At 45.3% G+C, this 21,201-nt stretch overlaps 1 protein-coding gene across 3 annotated transcripts in view; it reads right to left on the minus strand.

Moving 5' to 3' along the window:
• The window catches only part of LOC141128474 (C4b-binding protein alpha chain-like), a 448,459-nt gene that overhangs the window by 196,350 nt on the left and 230,908 nt on the right, over nt 1-21,201 (minus strand). For all 3 annotated transcript variants that reach the window (XM_073615780.1, XM_073615778.1, XM_073615779.1), the window contains exon 10: nt 6,602-6,781. In XM_073615780.1, the coding sequence (XP_073471881.1) occupies nt 6,602-6,781 (180 nt within the window). The remainder of the gene's footprint in view (nt 1-6,601; nt 6,782-21,201) is intronic.

Genomic DNA, 21,201 nt, shown 5'->3' on the forward strand with positions numbered 1-21,201 from the left:
AAGGGTTAATGGACTCTATTGATGATAATGCAGTGGATATTGAATGATGTATAGGGGTCACTAGGAAACAGTAGTGGGACGTCCAGTGTGAGGTATTTATCTTGATGTTTTTCACCTGTCTTATTTACATTGAAAAAGAGCATGGCATGCAGGAAACTGTTGATCGGCTGAAAAGTGATATGATTTGTATTGCACTTGGATTACAAGTAAAAGTGAATTGCGTTTATTGGACATCAGATCTCTTCTTTGTTTAATGCAGATATAGCGGATGAAGTGGAGCCTGCTTTTAATGGTATATATATATATATATATATATATATATATATATATATATATATATATATATATGAAGGCCAGTATGCTGGCCTGAAATTATGGGAGGAGCGCCGAGGGTATTTAACCAGACCACCCACAATGTTCAGTGTTGGTTCCAGTGCACGGTACCGTACCTCACTGGGGCCGACTCTTCCCAGCTCACCTCATGTTCAGCAGTTTGTGCATTCAATTGCAGGTGCACTTCGGCTTCTTCATTTAAGGTCTTCGTCGGTGGTTCCCACTCACGGTCGCAGGTAGTATCCAAACTTTTTTGTGTCATGTGCAAATCTTGCGGTTCATTATGCTTCCTATCCTGCACCCCTTTAGTGAAAAAACCTGCCACGTAGTTGTTGTCGCTCATGTCCCGACATCATTTGGCACAGGCGTAGTACATTCGTAAAGTTCCTTCTGCCAAACATGCGATTCGTTCGTAGATCTAAGCCTTCGAGTCACTGTCGGTCGTTCTCAATATCACTCACAATAGGCTTCACTGGTTAAAAACTTCATTGTTCATGGGGTTGTCATCTCATCCATTAGGAGATGAGCATGTATTGTTTGTATGGGTTTCTTTGGCTGATTGAGGTGTAATTAAACCCACCTGGTGCCTTCTCTGCACTTGATTAGCCTGGAGGGATGGGTGGTTGGTAGGTGTTCGGTTTCACAGTAAGGGATGGCATACACTCTACAACACTCTACAACCAATTTGTATCAGATACTCCTTACTACCGATTTATATCGGATTGATTTCATACATTTTATACACTGATTCGTATCAGATGCATTGCAGAGGCCGACTCAACCGGTCGGTTCCAGTGCGTGGTACTACGTCACCAGGCCGACTTTGCTAACTCACCGCACGTTTGTGAGTTCCTGCTCTCGAAATCCAGCATGTCGCAGTTCCCCGGTCGCAGGTTTCCGACCGTTACACTCTCTGTCGCAGGTAGGAGCTATTGTTACTGTTCCTATAGAAAACGAATCATTATGTTACCATGCCACCCCCCCTTGTAAACTGCCGTAAGCCTTACTATGTCATTCGCACCTTTTGCCTAGCTCTGTCGAGCCCAGTCGCATCCGCGACCTAACGACTCGCGATAAGCCTTCGATCGGCACCATTCATAGTTAGCTGACTAGGCATTACGAACCGTACTGAATCACTTACGGATCAAGTCGCATTAGCGGCGCACGGTCCCGAAACCTTTGTTCCACACATCAACCCCCCCCTACTAACCCTATACCTCCTACGAAACCCCCACTTCATCTAAACTGACTCTCTACACCTCTTACTGCACAACAAACACTCACCAACAGCTGATCCGAATCTAGTCGCAGCTTCGGCACTACGCTTCAGATCCTCAGCAAACACAAGCCCCTTTAACCACATCACCATCAGTCGATCCGAGTCCGTCATATCATTGGTGTTACAATTTGGATCCGACACATAAGCCAAATTGTCACCTCACATCTACAGACGATTCGAATCCAGTCGCATCATCAGCGCAACAATTCGGCCCCTTGGTAAAACAACTTTCACTGACCGATCCGAGTCCAGTCGCAGCCCCAGCTCAATGATTCGGGTCCTCGGCAATGCAAACTTCACCAACCGATCCGAGTCCAGTCGCAGCACCGGCTCAATGATTCGGACCCTTGGCAATACAACCCCACCAACCAATCCAAATCCAGTCATAGCACCGGCTCAAAGATTCGGATCCTTGGCAATATAACTTTCACCGACCGATCCGAGTCCAGTCGCAGCACCGGCTCAATGATTCAGAGCCTCGGCAATACAACCCCACCAACCGATCCGAGTCCAGTCGTAGCACCGGCTCAACGATTCGGATCCTTGGCAATACAACTTTCACCGACCGATCCGATTCCAGTCGCAGCACTGCCTCAGTGATTCGGATCCTCGGCAATACAACCCCACCAACTGATCCAAGTCCATTCGTAGGACCACCTCAAGGATTCGGATCCTTGGCAATACAACTTTCACCAACCGATCCGAGTCCAGTCGCAGCACCGGCTCAACGATTCGGATCCTTGGCAATACAACGTCACCAACTGATCCGAGTCCAGTCGCAGCCCTGGCTCAACGATTTGGATCCGGCATACAAGCCCCCTAGTCACCTTACATCCACAACCGATCCGAATCTAGTCGCATCATCAGTGCAACGATTCGGATCCTCTGCAATACGAACTCTACCAACCAATCCGAATCCAGTCGTAGCACCGACTCAACGATTCGAATCCTTGGCAATTCAACTTCACCGACCGATCCGAGTCCAGTCGCAGCACCGGCTCAACGATTAGGATCCTCGGCCAAGACAACCTTCACCAACCGATCCGAGTCCAGTCGCAGCCCATTCACATCCCACTCCATCTATTTGTACAATGTTGCGCACGGTCATTCCTACATACTTATAATTCTGCTAATCTTTGTTTTTCGCCTTTCAAATAAGGCTGCTTCCTTGCAATCGCTGCAAGCATTTCAGCAAGTGGCTCAAACCGCCACTCATCATCTCCAGTAGCAACACGGCTACTCATCATCTCCAGTAGCAACATGGCTATTCCTCATTTTCTCTATTGCTTTCCCCTTTAGGTCAGTTAGACTACCAGTTGGTCCACCCTGCACCAGGTGTGGACAGTATCTCCCCCCAAAAAAAATATACATTGTCGAGGGCTTGCATCTCCACCAGGGGGCCAGCTTTGCCCCAAACGGCTCTTTGCAATCCCCCTTGTCAAACCAAAATTCCCATGTCACCTTACTACAGGTTCCCGGTCAACTCAGTCCTCAACCTCAACCAAAACTTCACCACTACTAGGGCATCAAAAGTCAATTGCGTAGTTCAAAGGGATCCCCCCTTGCTTTTCTCTTAAACACTCTTTCACAACATATTTTACTTCACATATACGATTTGACTTGCTCCCGAGGCATTAGTAACTGTCATATACTTCTGTGCACTTCACTTTGTTTTCGAAGAGCGATCCGAGATCCTTCACAACGCAGACAAGGTCGCCTAACATCCAGCTTGCTGGCAGTGCAAGTGTTAGCAGACCAAACATACGTCAATAAACTACAGATCGCAACATTCCTACTTAGAATACCAGACTTCAGCTACCTGCCCCAGTCCACCCTGGGGGGCTCTGGTTCATTAGTCTGTGCCGAGCACAGACGGATACCCGAGCTATCGGTAACCTAACCAGACACCTCCTGGCTCACCTCGGTTGTCACGCATTCTTTTGAGTTTTCTAAAGTCACACTCAACAGCGCTCGTACGCAAACTAGCTGTCACTACGGCTGTCATTCCTTGTCCTGTTGTTCTTGTTTTCCTTCTGCCTTTCCATCTTATCTACCCAAACGCATCTATCCGCTCCTACCTTTTCAACTTACCTTAAGCATATGCATTTCCCCTCCTTGCTTTTAGCTGATGCCATGTCGCAGGCCGACAGCGATGACTTCGCCTCCGCCCTGCCATCACCCTTTGCGGGCGCAGCAAGCGGTGGCTCACAGTCTCACAGGGCTTGAACCATTTATATAAAAAAAAAACGCCACTGGCAGTCCTACCAGGCACCCAGGCATCACTGCAGTCTATTTTCTTAGCGACTACTCAGCTGCACTCCTTGGTGACCACACTGTCAACAGCAGTCACTGACGTTCAAGCCAGAGTGGGAGCCCTGGATGTACGCCCAGCTACGCCCCTACCAGCTCCAGTCACCACCATCATTCCCGTGCCTTCACTTACAAGTGCGCCCGACATCGGTACCACTGTCTTCTCTGCGCACCTTGTCCCAGCAGGGCATCAGGAAGGACGTCTTGGACGGCAATGGCGTTAACTTAGCATCCCTCCTCGCAGCAGTACACGACTTGCCGAAAACAAGTCATATTCATGAGGAAACGTCTCCATCGTCCTGAAGGCCAAAGACCCTAGACTTAATCGCAAGCTCACTGTCACAGAGTTTGTGCTGGCCTTGGGGACGGTCAGACACATGCTATGCAGGGCAATCCCAACAGGAGGGAAGAGCTGGACCCGTATCTGCATGCAGTAGTGGATCTAGCTCACAAGTACGCAGGGTGCTCATTCTATGACTGTCACCGCTCATTCTCAGCTAAGGCAGCAGCCAGACTCGAGGTGATCCTTTATCTCACGCCTCCTAGTGTTTCTCTCCCAGGTACAAGACCCTGACTAAATCCTTAAATTAGACATGCCAGCAATAGCGGATCTGCCCATGTGGAACGAATTTCTCACCAACTGGAATGGCATGTCAATGTTCATTCCATCAGCATCTCCTTCTTCATCTCAGGTAGTCACGGACGCCGCAGCCTCCACAGGTCCTCGCCTCAATTTTTGGCCATCTTTAGTTTGCAGGGCCATGGCCATCAGAAATCCTCTTTATTCCCGGGTTCAGTTAGTCCTTCTCTTTGTTCGAACTCTACCCCATTGTTGCAGCAGCTCAAGTCTGGGGCAGCAACTGGGCAGGACAAACAGTGTCGTTTGCCACAGACAACCAAGCCACAGCTAGTATTATAAATAAAGCAGGTCCAACTCGCTAGCCATCGTGGCCTTCCTGCGCAGGCTGGTGCAACTATCCCCACAGCACCAACTATTGTCCTCTGCATCTACATCCCAGGCAAATGCAATACTCGGCCGACGCGCTACCCGTTTTAACTTTGCGTCATTCCTTTCGCAGGGATCTGGAACCGACCCGATCATGTTTCTTATCTCACATTGGTCGTAGCTAACCTCGGATTAAAACAACACCTTCACAATGCTACCTGCCTTATTAATCTATCATTTTCTCACAACACCCTGAAGGCCTACCGTACTGCCTGGAAGATCTTTGACAGGTTCCTAGCCTCAAACCCTGGGGCAGTATCAGGAGATCTCCATCACAATCCTGGTCTTCATATCATGCTGCCATACACAGTTAGCATTGTCACACAATACCATTAGACTCTACTTAGCTGGCATCCAGAACGTCATCTCCTTACAAGATCCTACCAAACCATCTTTCGTTGCCGCCCATGCGGTCAAGACCATCCTAAGCGGTAGTCACAGGCAACTCCAAGTCAATAGTAAACGCCTACCTGCGACCAGCGGCATATTCCAAGACATGTCTACCATCCTGTCACTTTCCCCTTTGGGTTAATTTCAGCCTGGTCATGCAAGCAGCCATCTACCTGACTTTCTGCGGCTTCTTACGCCCCAGTGAATTCACAGTCACCGGCCCCAGTTGTAATATGTTACGTAGACGCCACCTGACACGCCACCAAAATTACTTCATCCCGCACCTCACGGTGTCCAAAACACAACAGTCTGGTCCCGGGGTAGATATCATACTTTCCAGACTCGCAACGCCTGGTGCCCCGTGGCCATTCTAGAAGAGTTATTAGCTCATCTGTCCGACCTCTCGGAGGACAGCCATTACTACCGTTCCCTACTAGCCCTCTAAGTAGCAATCAGTTCACTAGACACGTTAGGATTCTTTTGCCCAACTTAGGCCTTGACCCCGGCCGATTTTCTGGAAATTCTTTCGCATTGGAGTAGCATCAGCAGCCTCACAAAACGGGGTCCAGGACCACGTCCTCAAGAAGATGGGCAGGTGGAAATTCACTTGCTTCGCTCGATACATCCCCAATCCGCAAGCAGAAAGGTCATGAGCCTTCAGCCAGCTTGCCCTGTAGTATGGCAGTAAACATAAATAAATAATTACCTCCCTAACCAAGTCTTTTTGCGCCCTTCCCTTGGCATACCGCCCAGCAGACCTGGGTTTACAGTACAGCAGGCCAGGGCACACTTCAGGTCTATTTATGTTGTTAGTCTTGTAACGTGTTTTTGTGCTTCATATCTCTCAGGACGGAGGGCTCCGACCATAAATAGGAAGGTAAGTATGCTGGCCTGAAATTATGGGAGGAGCCCGGAGGGTATTTAACCAGACCACCCACAATGATCAGTGTCGGTTCCAGTGCACGGTACCCACCCACCCATTACCCTTCTCAGGGTACTTCTCCTAAAACTTTCTTAGGGTATGCGCCCTTCTCTTGGCATACCGCCCAGCAGACCTGGGTTTACCATACAACAGGCCAGGGCACACTTCAGGTCTATTTATGTTGTTAGTCTTGTGATGTGTTTATGTGCTTCATATCTCTCAGGACGTATATATATATATATTTACACACACATATATACATATATATACATACACACACACACACACACACACACACACACACACATACATATATTTATACTTTTTTTTTTCTTTTTGTAGTAGAATGCACAAAACTTACCTCTGCAATCAGGGGCATTTGAACTCCATTGCCCATCCTCCTTACATGAGACAGAGCTTTCACCTATAAGTGCCAAATTTCTATTGCAGTAGTACGTCACAGAGTCCAGATAGGAATATTCCTCCTTTAAAGGATAAACGCCACCATTGATAATATCTGGTGGTGGTGCGCATAGCTGAACTGAAATTAAACAAATGAGAACCTGTATTAAAAATATAAATTCTGCCTATACTGTACATTATATCAACATGTAAACCGAATTAAACACTGCATGAATAAAAAAAAAGGATTGATTACCTTGTGTGATACATTAAAATATTTCCAAAGACAGTACTGTTTAAGTGTATAATAATCCCTGTCGAGGGTCTGAAGGAGCCCCAAATAACAACACTTCCTGACCTGATGACAATAGTTTTACTAGAAAGGAAGTGAGGTGATATCTACAGGAGGGACACAAAGAACAATGCAAATTTGATAGGGTTTATAGCCTTTTCCTACTTTACTAAAGAAAAGCCTTACTATTTACTGTATATTTGTGTTGACATTGGAGAGTTACCTCACCTTCCTAAAATATCATCAACAGGACAGGAACTGGGGGTAAATCTCTAACAAGGCCCCAGATAGCAGTTAAAACTTAACAGGTGTTCTAATCCTTCCCCATTCTCTCTAAAAATAAGAAAAATTTAAGATATGTACAAAATTAGGTATATGCAGTAAATGTGCCTTGTAAAAGAATTTATATACAACATTTCAAACTGAAGAAACGAGAAAAAATAGAAGAAAATAGATTACCAAATGTGTGACATATCCAGTATATGTGAAATATCAAAAAACAGACTTTTGGGAACATTTATTACTAGCACCATTAAGGGATCAATTAGATTTTCCCTTGTATTTTACAAGCTATAAAAAATAAAAAGAATACAAATAAAAGGAACTTTTACTGAAATTCAGTCTATCATTGCTGACTGACTTCCTTCTGGAAAATTGAGTTGCCTGACCACAATGCTCACCTTTTAGCATTCATTATCCAGGAATAAGTACACAGATAGTGAAGCAGAAACTCTTGATTTACATACTACAACTAAGTCTTTGACAGTAGTGATGGTCCCGATGTTAGTCTAACGTAAGTTCGATTCGAACATCGGGTGTTCGTTTGCTCGCAAACTAACCGAACATATGGGGCGTTCGTGGCAAATTCGAGCGCCATAATGCACTGCGAAATTGCAGTGCTTTGACCTAACCTGCATGCTTTGGCCAATCACAGCGCAATCTGCTGTGAGAGCCATGATTGGCCAAAGGCAGTGTGCCTTTGGCCAATCATGGCTCATGGGGCCAAATCCACGCCCCACACTATATAAGGCTGCTTACACGGCGGCCGTGTATAGTGTGATAATAACGTGGAGAGAAGAACTTGAGCTAGATTAGGCAGGTTAGTTAGTGGTGTGAAGGCAGTTTAGTATATATATTTATATATATAATATATACACACACACACATGATAGGGTAAATGGAATAACTATTTATCAAACATTTAGTTATGATTATCAAAACATGTATTCTGATTAAGCAGAGGTACTTTTTACAAATGTTTAGTTATATAATATAACTGCTGTTTTTGGTTGTGGTCAAATGCCATTCACACCTTCATCTGTGGAAAGGTTTATCTCTGATTTCCCACAGAGATTGGGAAGTGACATCTATATGTGAATTGACCATCTGTTTAGCATTGTCAATGACCAACAATTTAATCAGGACTTCAAAGAAACTTACAAGGCAGCCCCAAGCTATGTATAGAGTATAAAAGGAAGTTCGGCTCCTAGCCTCAGTCAGAACAATCATATTGAATGTCACCATGTACTTACTGTTTTGTTCTCCCTGCCTATAGCTAAAACTATGGGTTTGTATATTAAATACATCATCTATAATTTGGCTTCAGCAGTCAACGTTATTGAAAGTCCTTAAGTTCTGGGCTTTCCCTATCACACAGTTGTGCTCATAAGTTTACATACCGGCAGAATTTATGATTTCGTGGACATTTTTCTGAGAATATGAATGATATCACAAAAACTTTTCTTTCACTCATGGTAAGTGTTTGGCTGAGGCCATTTATTATCAATCAACTGTGTTTACTCTTTTTAAATCATGACAACAGAAACTAGCCAAATGACCCTGATCAAAAGCTTACATAACCCAGTTCTTAATACCGTGTATTGCCCCTTTAATATAAATGACAGCTTGAAGTCTTTTGTGGTATTTGTGGATGAGGCTCTTTATCTTATCAGATGGTAAAGCTGCCCATTCCTCTTGGCAAAAAGCCTCCAGTTCCTGTAAATTCTTGGGCTGTCTTGCATGAACTGCACGTTTGAGATCTCCCCAGAGTGGCTCAATGATATTGAGGTCAGGAGACTGAGATGGCCACTCCAGAACCTTAACTTTATTCTGCTGTAGCCAATGACAGGTCGACTTGGCCTTGTGTTTTGGATGATTGTCATGTTGAAATGTCCAAGTATGTACCATGCACAGCTTTCTGGCTGATGAATGGTCAGTGAGTGCACATTGATCATCGAGTGCACGTTGGTCAGTGAGTACCTGTGTATTGTCTTGTTGAGTACCTGTGTATTGTCTGTTAAGTATTAGTGTCAGGAAGCTAGTTGTTAGGTAATTTGGACAGGGTATAATCCCCAATGCGGTGGGTGTGGAGATGCGACTCGGTGTACATCTTGCAGCATTTATGCGTTCCTTGATCATCCTATCGAGGGCGAATACTGCTGTGCAAAATGTAAGTACATTGTTTCCCCGGAAGCCCAGGTTCTGAATCTGGGGAAGCAACTGTCAGCACTGAGAAGTCCCTCCATACTAAAGGAGAGCCAGGAACGTACACGGCAGGTGCCGGCAGGGGCCAGCACAGAGGCGGGTGGAGACAAAGAGGTGCAGGCACTAGGAAAGAGTAGATGGGTGACAGGTCAGGAAGGGTAGAGGGGAAAGTGCCATGGAGGCCAATCCAGTGCTGGGGGGGAAAGGAAGGGAAAGGAAAGACAGATTCTGGTGGCAGGGGACTCAATTCTTAGAAGGACAGAGAGGGCAATCTGTAACAAATACCTGAAGTGCCGAACTGTATGTTGTCTACCGGGCGCTCGGGTTCGACACATCACAGATCTGATGGACAGATTACTGAGAGGGGCTGGGGAAGACCTGGCTGTCATGGTGCATGTTGGCACCAATGACAAATTCAGAGGCAGATGGAGTGACCTAAAGAACGATTTTAGGGACTTGGGAGCTAAATTGAGGAAAAGGACCTCCAAGGTAGTATTCTCAGGAATACTACAGGTACATTGAGCCACACCAGAAAGTCAGAGGGAGATTAGGGAAGTAAACAAGTGGCTGAAGAGCTGGTGTAGTAAGGAGGGATTTGGGTTTCTGGAGGACTGGGCCGACTTCTCAGTCGATAACCAGTACTATAGAAGGGACGGACTGCACCTAAATAAGGAGGGTGCAGATCAGCTGGAGTAAAGATGGCCAAAAAGTTAGAGGGGTTTTTAAACTAGGTGACGGGGGGAGGGCCAAGAGGTAGATATAATCAGCGTGGAAAATATTCCAGGGGGTAGTATTGGGGGTAGGGATGAACATGAGTTTGACTCGAACATCAGCTGTTCGATCATTCAAAGATCGAACATTATGGGCCATTCACGCCAAATTTGAGCAGCGCGTCACGGCCCATAATGCAATGCGTCATCGCAGTAGTTTGCTGGCTGATAATTGGCCAAGCATGCACTATGACCCGCATGCTTTGGCCAATCACAGCGCTGTAAGCAAACAGAGCCATAGGCAGGGTACTTTTGGCCAATTATGGCTCAGGGGATTAAGTACACGCCCAACACTTTATAAGACCGCCTACACGTCGGCCGTGTGTAGTGTGTTCCGGCATCCAGAGAGAGAGAGAGAAAGAGTGCCATTTAATTTCATTTAGATAGATTGAGCAGACAGCTGATTCAGTTAGCTCCAGTATATTTAATATATATATATATATATATATATATATATATATATATATATATATACTTATACTGTATCCAGTTTAGCTAGATCTCACTGCAGTTCCTGTTCTGTTCCTAATATACAACAGGCAGGCAGTTCATTCAGTTAGCTGCAGTATATTCAGTACTGTATCCTGTGTAGCTAGATCTTGCTGCAGACCGTTCCTGTTTTTCTGTTCCTAATATACTACAGGCAGGCAGTTCATTCAGTTAGCTGCAGTAAATTCAGTACTGTATCCTGTGCAGCTAGATCTCGCTGCAGACCGTTCCTATTGTTCTCTTCCTAATATACTACAGGCAGGCAGTTGATTTAGTTCGCTGCAGTATATTCAGTATATATATATATATATATATATATATATATATATATATATATATATATCTATATACAGTATATATACATCCCAGCTTTGTGCAGCTACATCTCACTGCAGGCCATTCCTGGTGTACTTATTCAAATACATTACAAATACATCAAATACAGTATGTCTGGAAGGCCAACAAGGAGAGGCAGGTGCTCACAGGCCACTAAAAGAGGGCAAGCAGGCTCTGTGTCTACAGCCAACATTGCTGGTCGTGGACACGGTGCATCATCAGCACATAGCCATGGGACACGCTTGTCCTTTTTTTCGGCAGCTGGCCGTGTTGAGCCACAACATGCAGATGAGTTGGTAGAGTAACCAAGCCGTCCTCATCCTCCTCATCCTCCTCATCCTCTGTCACCCAGGCTCAGAGTACTTTGGCTGACAATGCAGCTGCCAAAGTGGCCTCTTCCATCCGCTCAATGTCATCAGTCACTCCTTCCCTAGCCCCACCATCATGTCCTGAGGAGTCCCCCGAACTGTTCGACCACAGTGTTGGATAAATGCTGCAGGAGTATGCACAGCATTTGAAGGATCTGATGATGGTACCCGGATTGAAGGCAGTAACGTGAGCCCAGCTAAAGGGGGTCCCCAAGAAGGACAACAAACTGGCAGTCATGTTCCCCCAGCTGCAGCATACTGCCAGGTTTGCTTCAGTGACGAGGAGGGAGGGGATGATGGGGTCACTGACTCTACGTGGGTGCCTGATAGGAGAGAGGAGGAGGAGGCACATCTCCAAAGAGGCAGGATGCCCTCCAGGGGCCAGCTTAAGGGTAGCCAACCGACTGCATCACACCGCAGAGCTCTGCATGTGCAGGGCGCTGCTGACTCCACATGTTTTTCCAAAAGTTCTTTGGTGTGGGCCTTTTTTGAGACGTGTGCAGCAGATCGCACCATTGCTGTTTGCAACATATGTCTGAAGTGTATCAAGCATGGCCAAAACAGCAGCCGCTTGGGCACCACATGCTTGACCAGACATATGTCGAACTCCCATGCAGTCCGTTGGCAAGCGTACTTAAAAGACCCACACCAAAAAACAAGGCGGAACTCTCCTTGCTCCTCATCAGCTTGGATCTCCAAACCCACTATACCTTCAGTTCTCTCAGAAACCTGCACTGAGAGGAATGAAGGTGTAGAATTAGGTGTGCCAAGTACTTGCGGGCAATCTGCTATCGTTACACCAACGTCCGATTGTAGCAGGCAAATTTCCCTACCCCAGTTGCTAAACCGGCAAAAGAAATTTGGTCCCAGCCATCCACATGCCCAGCGTCTGAATGCTAGCTTGGCTAAATTGCTAGCACTTCAACTACTGCCTTTTCAGCTGGTAGACTCTGCCCCCTTTCGTGAATTTGTGGAATGTGTGGTACTTCAGTGGCAGGTTCCCAAATGCCACTTTTTTTCACGGAAGGCGATTCCGGCTCTCTACCGGCATGTGGAAGGCAATGTCTTGGCCTTGCTGGACAGGGTGGTCAGAGGTAAGGTGCATATTACCGCTGACTCATGGTCCAGCAGGCATGAACAGGGACGTTGCAGTTTTGTTGGAGCTTGTTCCGCCACCATGCCTCCAAAATGCTACTAGTGGTAATTCTGACACACCTCTCTCCTTCACCCCCTCCTCTTCTTCCTCCATGGCCTCTCAGATTTGTCCTCTGAACCAGTGGTGCTCCGTAGGCGTTCAAGGGGCTACGCAAGCACTCAGGCAAAAAGATGCCATGTGGTGCTTGAGCTGGTGTGCTTAGGGGACAGGAGCCACACTGGGGCAGAGATTCTGTCAGCTCTGAAGGGGCAGGCCCAGAGGTGGTTGATGCCATGCCAGCTTCAGGCAGGAATTGTGGTTTGCGACAATGGCACCAACCTCCTCTCCGCCCTCCAACAGGGACACTTCACCCATGTTCCCTGTTTGGCTCACATCCTTAATTTGGTGGTGCAGCAGTTCTTGTGCTGATACCCAGGCTTACAGGATCTCCTGAGGCAGGCCAGGAAAGTCTGTGTGCATTTCCGCCAGTCATATAATGCCAGTGCTCGGCTGGCTGACCTCCAAAAGGAATATAACCTGCCCAAGAACCGCCTGTGACATGCCCACCAGATGGAACTCAACTTTGGCCATGCTGCAGCGGGTGCACACGCAGCAGAGGGCCATCAATGAGTACCTGTATGACTATGGCACCAGGACAGGGTCAGGGCAGCTTAGCTTTGTTTGGTCACGCCAGTGGCTCATGATCAAGGATGCATGCACTGTCCTGCCACCATTTGAGGAGGCCACGAGGATGGTGAGCAGTGACAGTGCATGCATCAGTGATACTGTCCTTGTCTACCTGTTGGAGCACACTCTGCATGGAATAATGGACAGGGCACTTGAGGCAGAACAGAGGGAGGAAGAGGAGGACTTCCTTACCTCTCAAGGCCCCCTTTATCCAGACAGTATTCCTGCGGGCCCACCGATCACACAGGAAGAGGAGGAGATGGATTGTGTCAGCATGGAGGTGGAGCCTAGCATCAGCAGCAGTCTTCAAGGGATCATTTTCAGTCCCCACAAACCCATGGACTTGTACGTGGCTGGGAGGAGGTGGCTGCAGATCAGGTCATCCTTAGTGACCCAGAGGACTCCGGGCCCCATGCCTCAGCAAACCTACACTGCATGGCCTTCCTGATCCTGCAAAGCCTGACCAGACTTTTTGCTGTAATATTTTGCAGCAGGGCTTGTTCCTGCACTCAACTAGAGTATCTGTGGGGGGTTGCAGTGTTGTGGCACCACCACCAGTGCCTAAGTCCCAATTTTTGTGCCCTTGTTCACCAGAGGTGTGTAATTACAATTTTTGCTGTAATATTTTGCAGCAGGGCTTGTTGCTGCGCTCAACTAGAGTATCTGTGAGGGGTTGCAGTGTTGCGGCACCAGCACCAGTCCCTAAGGCCCAATTTTTGTGCCCCTGTTCACCAGAGGTGTGTAATTACAATTTTTGCTGTAATATTTTGCAGCAGGGCTTGTTGCTGCGCTCAACTAGAGTATCTGTGAGGGGTTGCAGTGTTGTGGCACCAGCACCAGTGCCTAAAGCCCAATTTTTCTGCCCCTGTTCAACAGGGGCGTGTAATTACAATTTTTGCTGTAATATTTTGCAGCAGGGCTTGTTGCTGCGCTCAACTAGAGTATCTGTGAAGGGTTGCAGAGTTGTGGCACCACCACCAGTGCCTAAGGACCAATTTTTCTGCCTCTGTTCAACATTGGCGTGCAATTACAATTTTTGATCTAATATTTCACAGCAGGGCCCATTCCTGCGCCCACGAAGAGTAACTCTGAGGGCTTACAGTGTTGTGGCAACACCACCACACCACCACCAAAGGCCCAATTTTTCTGACCCTGTTCAACAGGGGCATGTAATTACAATTCTTGATATAATATTTCACAGCAGGGCCCGTTCCAGACCCCACCAAGAGTAACTGTGAGGGCTTACAGTGTTCTGGTACCACCAACACCTAAGGCAGAAAATTTCTGCAGAGTATATAGGGCAGGCCCCTAATTTCAAATATCTGACTTACAAACGACTCCTACTTACAAACGGAGGGAGACAACAAGAAGTGAGAGGAAATCTTTTTTCAATTTGGGTGCAGGGTTCCCCTTAATATCCATACAAGACCCAAAGGGCTGACATTACATTAAAGCCGCAAGCAGTTTTAAATGATATTTGTTCCTTTAAAAATGTCATTTTGTGCAGGGACTGTTCTAAGCACGGGAAACACGCGCCACTTTACAGGCATAATATAGACACCCCCCCAGGTACGATATTTAAAGGAATATTTCACTTTTATTTTCTAACTTTAAGCATCATTAAAATCACTGCTCCCGAAAAAACGGCCATTTTTAAAACTTTTGTTTGCATTGGTACATGTCCCCTGCATTGATACATGTCCCCTGGTGCAGGACCCGGGTCCCCAAACCCTTTTTAGGACATTAACTTGCATATTAGCCTTTAAAATTCGCACTTTTGATTTCTCACGTTCGAGTCCTATAGACTTTAACAGTGTTCAAAAGTTCGTGCGAACTTTCGGTCCGTTCGCGTATTCTGGATGCGAACCGAGCTGGGGGGGTGTTTGGCTCATCCCTAATTAGCGGCATTAGTGGTAGGTTGACTAAAGCACATAAACCCAAGGTAAGTATAGTAACAAGTCCTTGTTGCAATCTTGGAACACCCAATAAGAGGATAGTATGCGATCAGTCTAAACTACGCGGCATGTTCACCAATGCCAGGAGCCTGGCGGACAAAATGGGTGAACTAGAGATGCTGTTGTACAAGGAGGATTTGGATTTCGTGGGAATTTCAGACAGCTCAACAGCTCTCATGATTGGCTGGCAACCATTCAAGGGTATACCGTTTATCACAGGGATAGAAAGGGTAAAAAAGGGGGAGGGGTATGCCTATATATCAAGAATAATGTACAAGTGAATGTGAGAGATGACATCACTAAGGGAGCTAGGGAGGAGGTGGAATCCTTATGGGTAGAGCTCCAGAGGGATGAAGCCAAGGGGAAAATATTACCGGGAGTATGCTATAGGCCCCCTAACCTGATGGAGATGGATCTCCTATCACAAGTTGGATTAGCAGCAAGGATGGGAAGTGTTATCATAATGGGGGATTTTAACTATCCAGACATAGACGGGGGCGGAGGGAACCACGCATTTGTCTAAGGCTTGCCAGTTCCTAAATGTCTTGCAGGACAATTTCATGGTTCAGATGGTAGACGCATCAACTAGAAATAAAGCGTTGACTTTGATTTACCAAGATCACACTTATTTTATTATTATCAGCTAAGACATGCCATACACGCCCAATTTGGTACCTTAGATGATATCACTGATCTGCCTCCACTGGAAAGATTACTTAGGCAACCAGAACCCTCTAAATTAGTTTCCACTTATTATGCAGCCTTAATGACTGACTTTAACCCTAGGTTTCACAGAGCACAGAAGAAGTGGGATTCATTGGATATTTCTATGGTAAAAGATGACTGGTCAGAATTTAGTGACACATATAAAACCTCTGACATTTCCTCCCGAGACCATATCATACAAGTTAAAATTTTTCATCAGACCCACTTCACTCCGGCCAGATTGCATAAAATGGGTCTCTTGCCATCAGCTGTCTGTTTCCGAGGCTGCGGCCAAGAGGCAGACTTCTTACATTGCTTTTGGTCGTGCCCGATAGTTAGTGAATTCTGGGAGGAAGTGGGTGCCTTCATTTCGACTGTGCTGGGCCTTCCTAACATAATTCACCCTAAGAACTGCCTGTTGGGAGTATTTGGAGATTTACATATACCATCATATGCCAAGAGATTGCTCCGTATACTTTATTTTTATGTTAAAAAATCTATTCTACTGTCCTGGAAAGGTGCACAGACCTCTTTGAAGTCCCTCTGGTTAAAACTTATAAATGACTCCATTCCATTATACAAATTAACCTTTGAAATTCGCGAACGAAATAAAACCTTTCATAAAATATGGGGAAAATGGTTGGCTAGTCCACTAACTCTTTCTAAAAATTGAACACAATTGATCATTGATGGGCCGTGCCACAGGGACCTTCAATACCAGGTCCTTTAATATGGTTATGTCGTGCAGAGGTGCCTATATCTGACTGTTATTATTAACAATATCTCAACCATCTTGAAATGAAATGCCTACAATGACTTTTGTGATCTAATTACCAATTGGATACCACTTTTGTATGCTTAATGGATCAGATACTCGTGTGTGTTTTTGTTTTTTTTTGTTGTTTTTTTTTTATTTTTATTTGTGACTGTTTTGTGTTTGTTGGTTTGTACTGAACCTAAAATCAATAAAAATATCTTTAAAAAAAAGAAATAAAGCGTTACTGGATCTACTGATTACCAACAATACAGACCTGATCACGGATGTGGAAATACGGGCAATTTAGGAAACAGTGATCACAGGTCAATTGGCTTCTGTATAAATGACACAAATAGGAAACATAAGGGGAATACAAAGACACTGAATTTCAAAAGAGCCAACTTCTCTAAACTACGAACCTTATTAGAAGGCATGACTAGGGATAAAATCTTAGGAACAAAGAATATGGAGGAGAGATGGGTTTGCTTTAAGAGCATATTTAATAAGGGCATTAGCCAATGCATCCTATTGGGTAATAAATTTAAAAGAGCGAACAAAAGTCCTGGGTGGCTTAACTCCACCATGTAAAAATGCATATAAAAGCAAAGGAGAAGGCCTTCAAAAAATACAAGGTTGAGGGATCATCATCAGCATTCAGACTTTATAAAGAATGCAACAAGAAATGTAAGGGTGAAATTAGGGCGGCTAAGATAGAACACGAAAGACACATAGCGGAGGAGAGCAAAAAAAATCCCAAGAAATTCTTTAAGTATGTAAACAGTAAAAAAGGTAGGACAGACCATATTGGCCCCATAAAGAATAAGGAAGGACATCTGGTTACAAAGGATGGGGAGATGGTGAAGGTATTGAATTTATTCTTCTCCTCAGTCTTAACGAGGGAATTGGGGGGCTTCAGTAACCAAAACTGCAGTGTTTAACCTTATGACACATCACATGAAGCACTTCCATGGTTAACAGAGGACAGAATTAAAATTAGACTTGGGAAACTTAACATTAATAAAATCACCGGGACCAGATGGCTTGCATCCGAGGGTACTTAGGGAACTCAGTCAAGTAATTGCCAGACCATTGTTCCTAATTTTTACTGACAGTCTACTGACTGGAGTGGTACCAGGTGATTGGTGAAAAGCCAATGTAGCATCAATATTTAAAAAGGGCCCGAAATACATCCCTGGGAATTACAGACCAGTAAGCCTAACATCATTAGTATGCAAGCTCTTGGAGGGGATGATAAGGCACTATGAACAAGAATTTAGTAACGAGAACAGTATCATTAGCAGTAATCAGCATGGATTCATGAAGAATGGTTCTTGCTAATCCAATCTATTAACCTTCTATGAGGAGGTGAGTTGCCATCTAGATAAAGGAAGGCCCATAGACGTGGTGTATCTGGATTTTGCAAAAGCATTTGACACAGTTCCCCATAAACGTTTACTGTACAAAATGAGGTCAGTTGGCATAGACCATAGGGTGAGTACATGGATTGAAAACTGGCTACAAGGGCAAGTTCAGAGGGTGGTGATAAATGGGGAGTACTCGGAATAGTCAGATGTGGGTAGTGGGGTCCCCCAGGGTTCTGTGCTGGGACCAATCCTATTTATTTTGTTCATAAACGACCTGGAGGATGGGGTAAATAGTTCAATCTCTGTATTTGCAGACAATACTAAGCTAAGCAGAGTAACAACTTCTCCGCAGGATGTGGAAACCTTGCAAAAAGATCTGAACAAATTAATGGGGTGGGCAACTACATGGCAAATGAGGTTTAATGTAGAAAAATGTAAAATAATGCATTTGGGTGGCAAAAATATTAATTCAATATATACACTGGGGGGAGAACCTCTGGGGGAATCTAGGATGGAAAAGGACCTGGGGGTCCTAGTAGATAATAGACTCAGCAATGGCATGCAATGCCAAGCTGCTGCTAACAATGCAAACAGAATATTGGCATGCATTAAAAAGGGGATCAACTCCAGAGATAAAACAATAATTCTCCCGCTCCACAAGACTCTAGTCTGGCCGCACCTAGAGTATGCTGTCCAGTTCTGGGCACCAGTCCTCAGGAAGGATGTACTGGAAATGGAGCGAGTACAAAGAAGGGTCTGGAGCAGGGGTTTCAACCTCAAATTACCTGAGAGCCACAGGACAAATTTTCACATCCAATGGGGGCCGCATGCAAAATGTCCTTTCCCCCCAGCATTGGTGTCAGTTGACACACTATTAACCCCCAGAACTGGTGTGAGCGGATGCACTATTATCCTCCAGCACTGGTGTCAGCGGATGCAATATTAACCCCCAGCACTGGTGTTAGTGGACGCAATATTAACCCCCAGCACTGGTGTCAGCGGACGCAATATTAACCCCCCCCAGCTGATATGGATTTTTGGGGGGACCCCACGCCATTTTTTTAAATTTTGGCGCGGGGTTCCCCTTAAAATCCATACCAGACCTGAAGGGTCTGGTATGAATTTAGAGGGGGGCCCCCACGCATTTTTTTTTTATTTTGGTTCGGGGTTCCCCTGTGTCGTTTTTATCAATGAACTTTGTCAGACCGACAATTCATTAATAGCCGCAAGTAGTTTTGAATGACTTTTTTTCCTTTGAAATATCATTTTGCTGTCAGACTGTTCTAAACACGGGAAACATGCACCCCTTTACAGGCATGCTATAGACACCCCCCAGGTACGAAATTTAAAGGAATATTACACTTTTATTGTTTTACTTTAAGCATTATTTATAAGCACTGCTCACGAAAAAAACAGCCATTTTTAAAACTTCTGTTTGCATTGATACATGTCCCCTGGGGCAGGACCCAGATCCCCAAACACTTTTTACGACAATACCTTGCATATAAGCCTTTAAAATTAGCACTTTTGATTTCTCCCACAGACTTTTAAAGGGTGTTGCCGCGAACACCCCAAACTGTTTGCTGTTCGGCGAACTGGCAAACAGCCAATGTTCGAGTCGAACTCATGTTCGACCCGAACATAAAGCCCATCCCTAGTGGTGACAATCTCCACCACCTCTCCTTCCTCCACATCCTCAGGTTGTGACCTCTGTCCCCCTTCTTCAGGAGGTGGGGGGTCCCTGGTGTCCTCTGATGTCCAGAGTCTTTTCTCCCCTATGAGAATGAAACAAAAGGTATACTTAGCACACCGATATTTGAGGCCAGAAATAGGAGTATGAAACATTGCTTGGAAGTGGGGTACAATTGTCTGTTTTGGCAGAGTTCAAAGCTGAAGACATGATTTTTTCCCTTACCAAAGCTGGAATACTTACCTTTTTTTGGACAAGTTTCACACATGGAGACACCCCTAGTATCCACTGGAGCACCTGTGTGGGACACCCTAAAAAGTTTGTTCTTGTGTCCCACACTAGTGGTCCTAGTCCAGATGTGTAAACAGCTGCTGAGTGTCCTCTCCTTACATTACACTGAATCAAGTTTGCAATTCATTCTAGTTTCAAACATATCTAGACATTTAGTTGGAAAACGAACGATGTTTACTACGACTGATTACTGTGCCCATGAACATGAAAGTAGCCATTTTAAACTGTCCAACAGTAAAGAAAAGTACATGGAGCAGCATGCAACTAATAATAATAATACGAACACACGACAACTACTTACTTTTTAGAAGCACTTTCTTGATCTTTCTGTACTGATGCTGCTCCCTCAATTTCAGGTCTGACCAGCGTTTCCTCAATTGCTCCTTGGATCGCCGTACCCCAAAATTCCTGTGCAGACTCTTCACAACTTTAGTCACGATTTTGGCCTCTCATTAGGGTTGGTGTATGGTCCATAATTCCCATCATAGTCGTCCCTCTTCAATATGTCCACCATCTCCACCATCTCTACAAAGGACATATTTGAGGCCTTAAATCTACTACTGGATCGGGACATTTCTGGCTCCGGGCTTTCCTCCTCGTCGTTACTGCTATTATGCACCTGCTGTGTCTCTCCCCCACTGCGACGAAAGAGACGGGGTGGGGAATATTTTAGAAAGAACGTCAGGGGCATGGCGACGTAGGCGGAGTTTCACGCATGCGCAGTGTATAAAGCTAACACGCGTGTGTCATACCTACGTTCTGTGTGCGGAGGAAGGAGGAACGGAAGCGACAAACGTAATAACGAAGGTAACATTTTAACTTGGGACGTGAGTGGCCTATACTGATTTTAGATTGAGGCCTATATTTGGGATAAGATTAGGAGAGTTTAGCCTGATATTAGTGTTTTTGTATTTTGTTTGGTCTTGCAGCAAAAAATTAAACAATTTAAAGACTCAGACTTCCTCTGCGACTTCATAGACAGATACAGGGATATGCACAATTTGTGGGAGGTGAAAAACCCCTTATATCGCAACAAACCAGCAAGGAAGGCATCGTTGGAGAAACATACACTCCTTGGAGTCTTATGTAAGTGTAGCGCCCTGCTCCTGTTGATCAGGCGCTATTATGTAAATTTAGGGGGTTATCTGTTCTGTATATAGTTCAGATTTAATCTTGGCTAAATTAGCTTCTGTTCCAGCATTGGCTGTGTTGCATGCAGTTCCACATTGTTGTCTG

The sequence above is a fragment of the Aquarana catesbeiana genome, linkage group LG02 (assembly GCF_042186555.1).
Source record: "Aquarana catesbeiana isolate 2022-GZ linkage group LG02, ASM4218655v1, whole genome shotgun sequence".
Taxonomy (NCBI): Eukaryota; Metazoa; Chordata; class Amphibia; order Anura; family Ranidae; genus Aquarana; species Aquarana catesbeiana.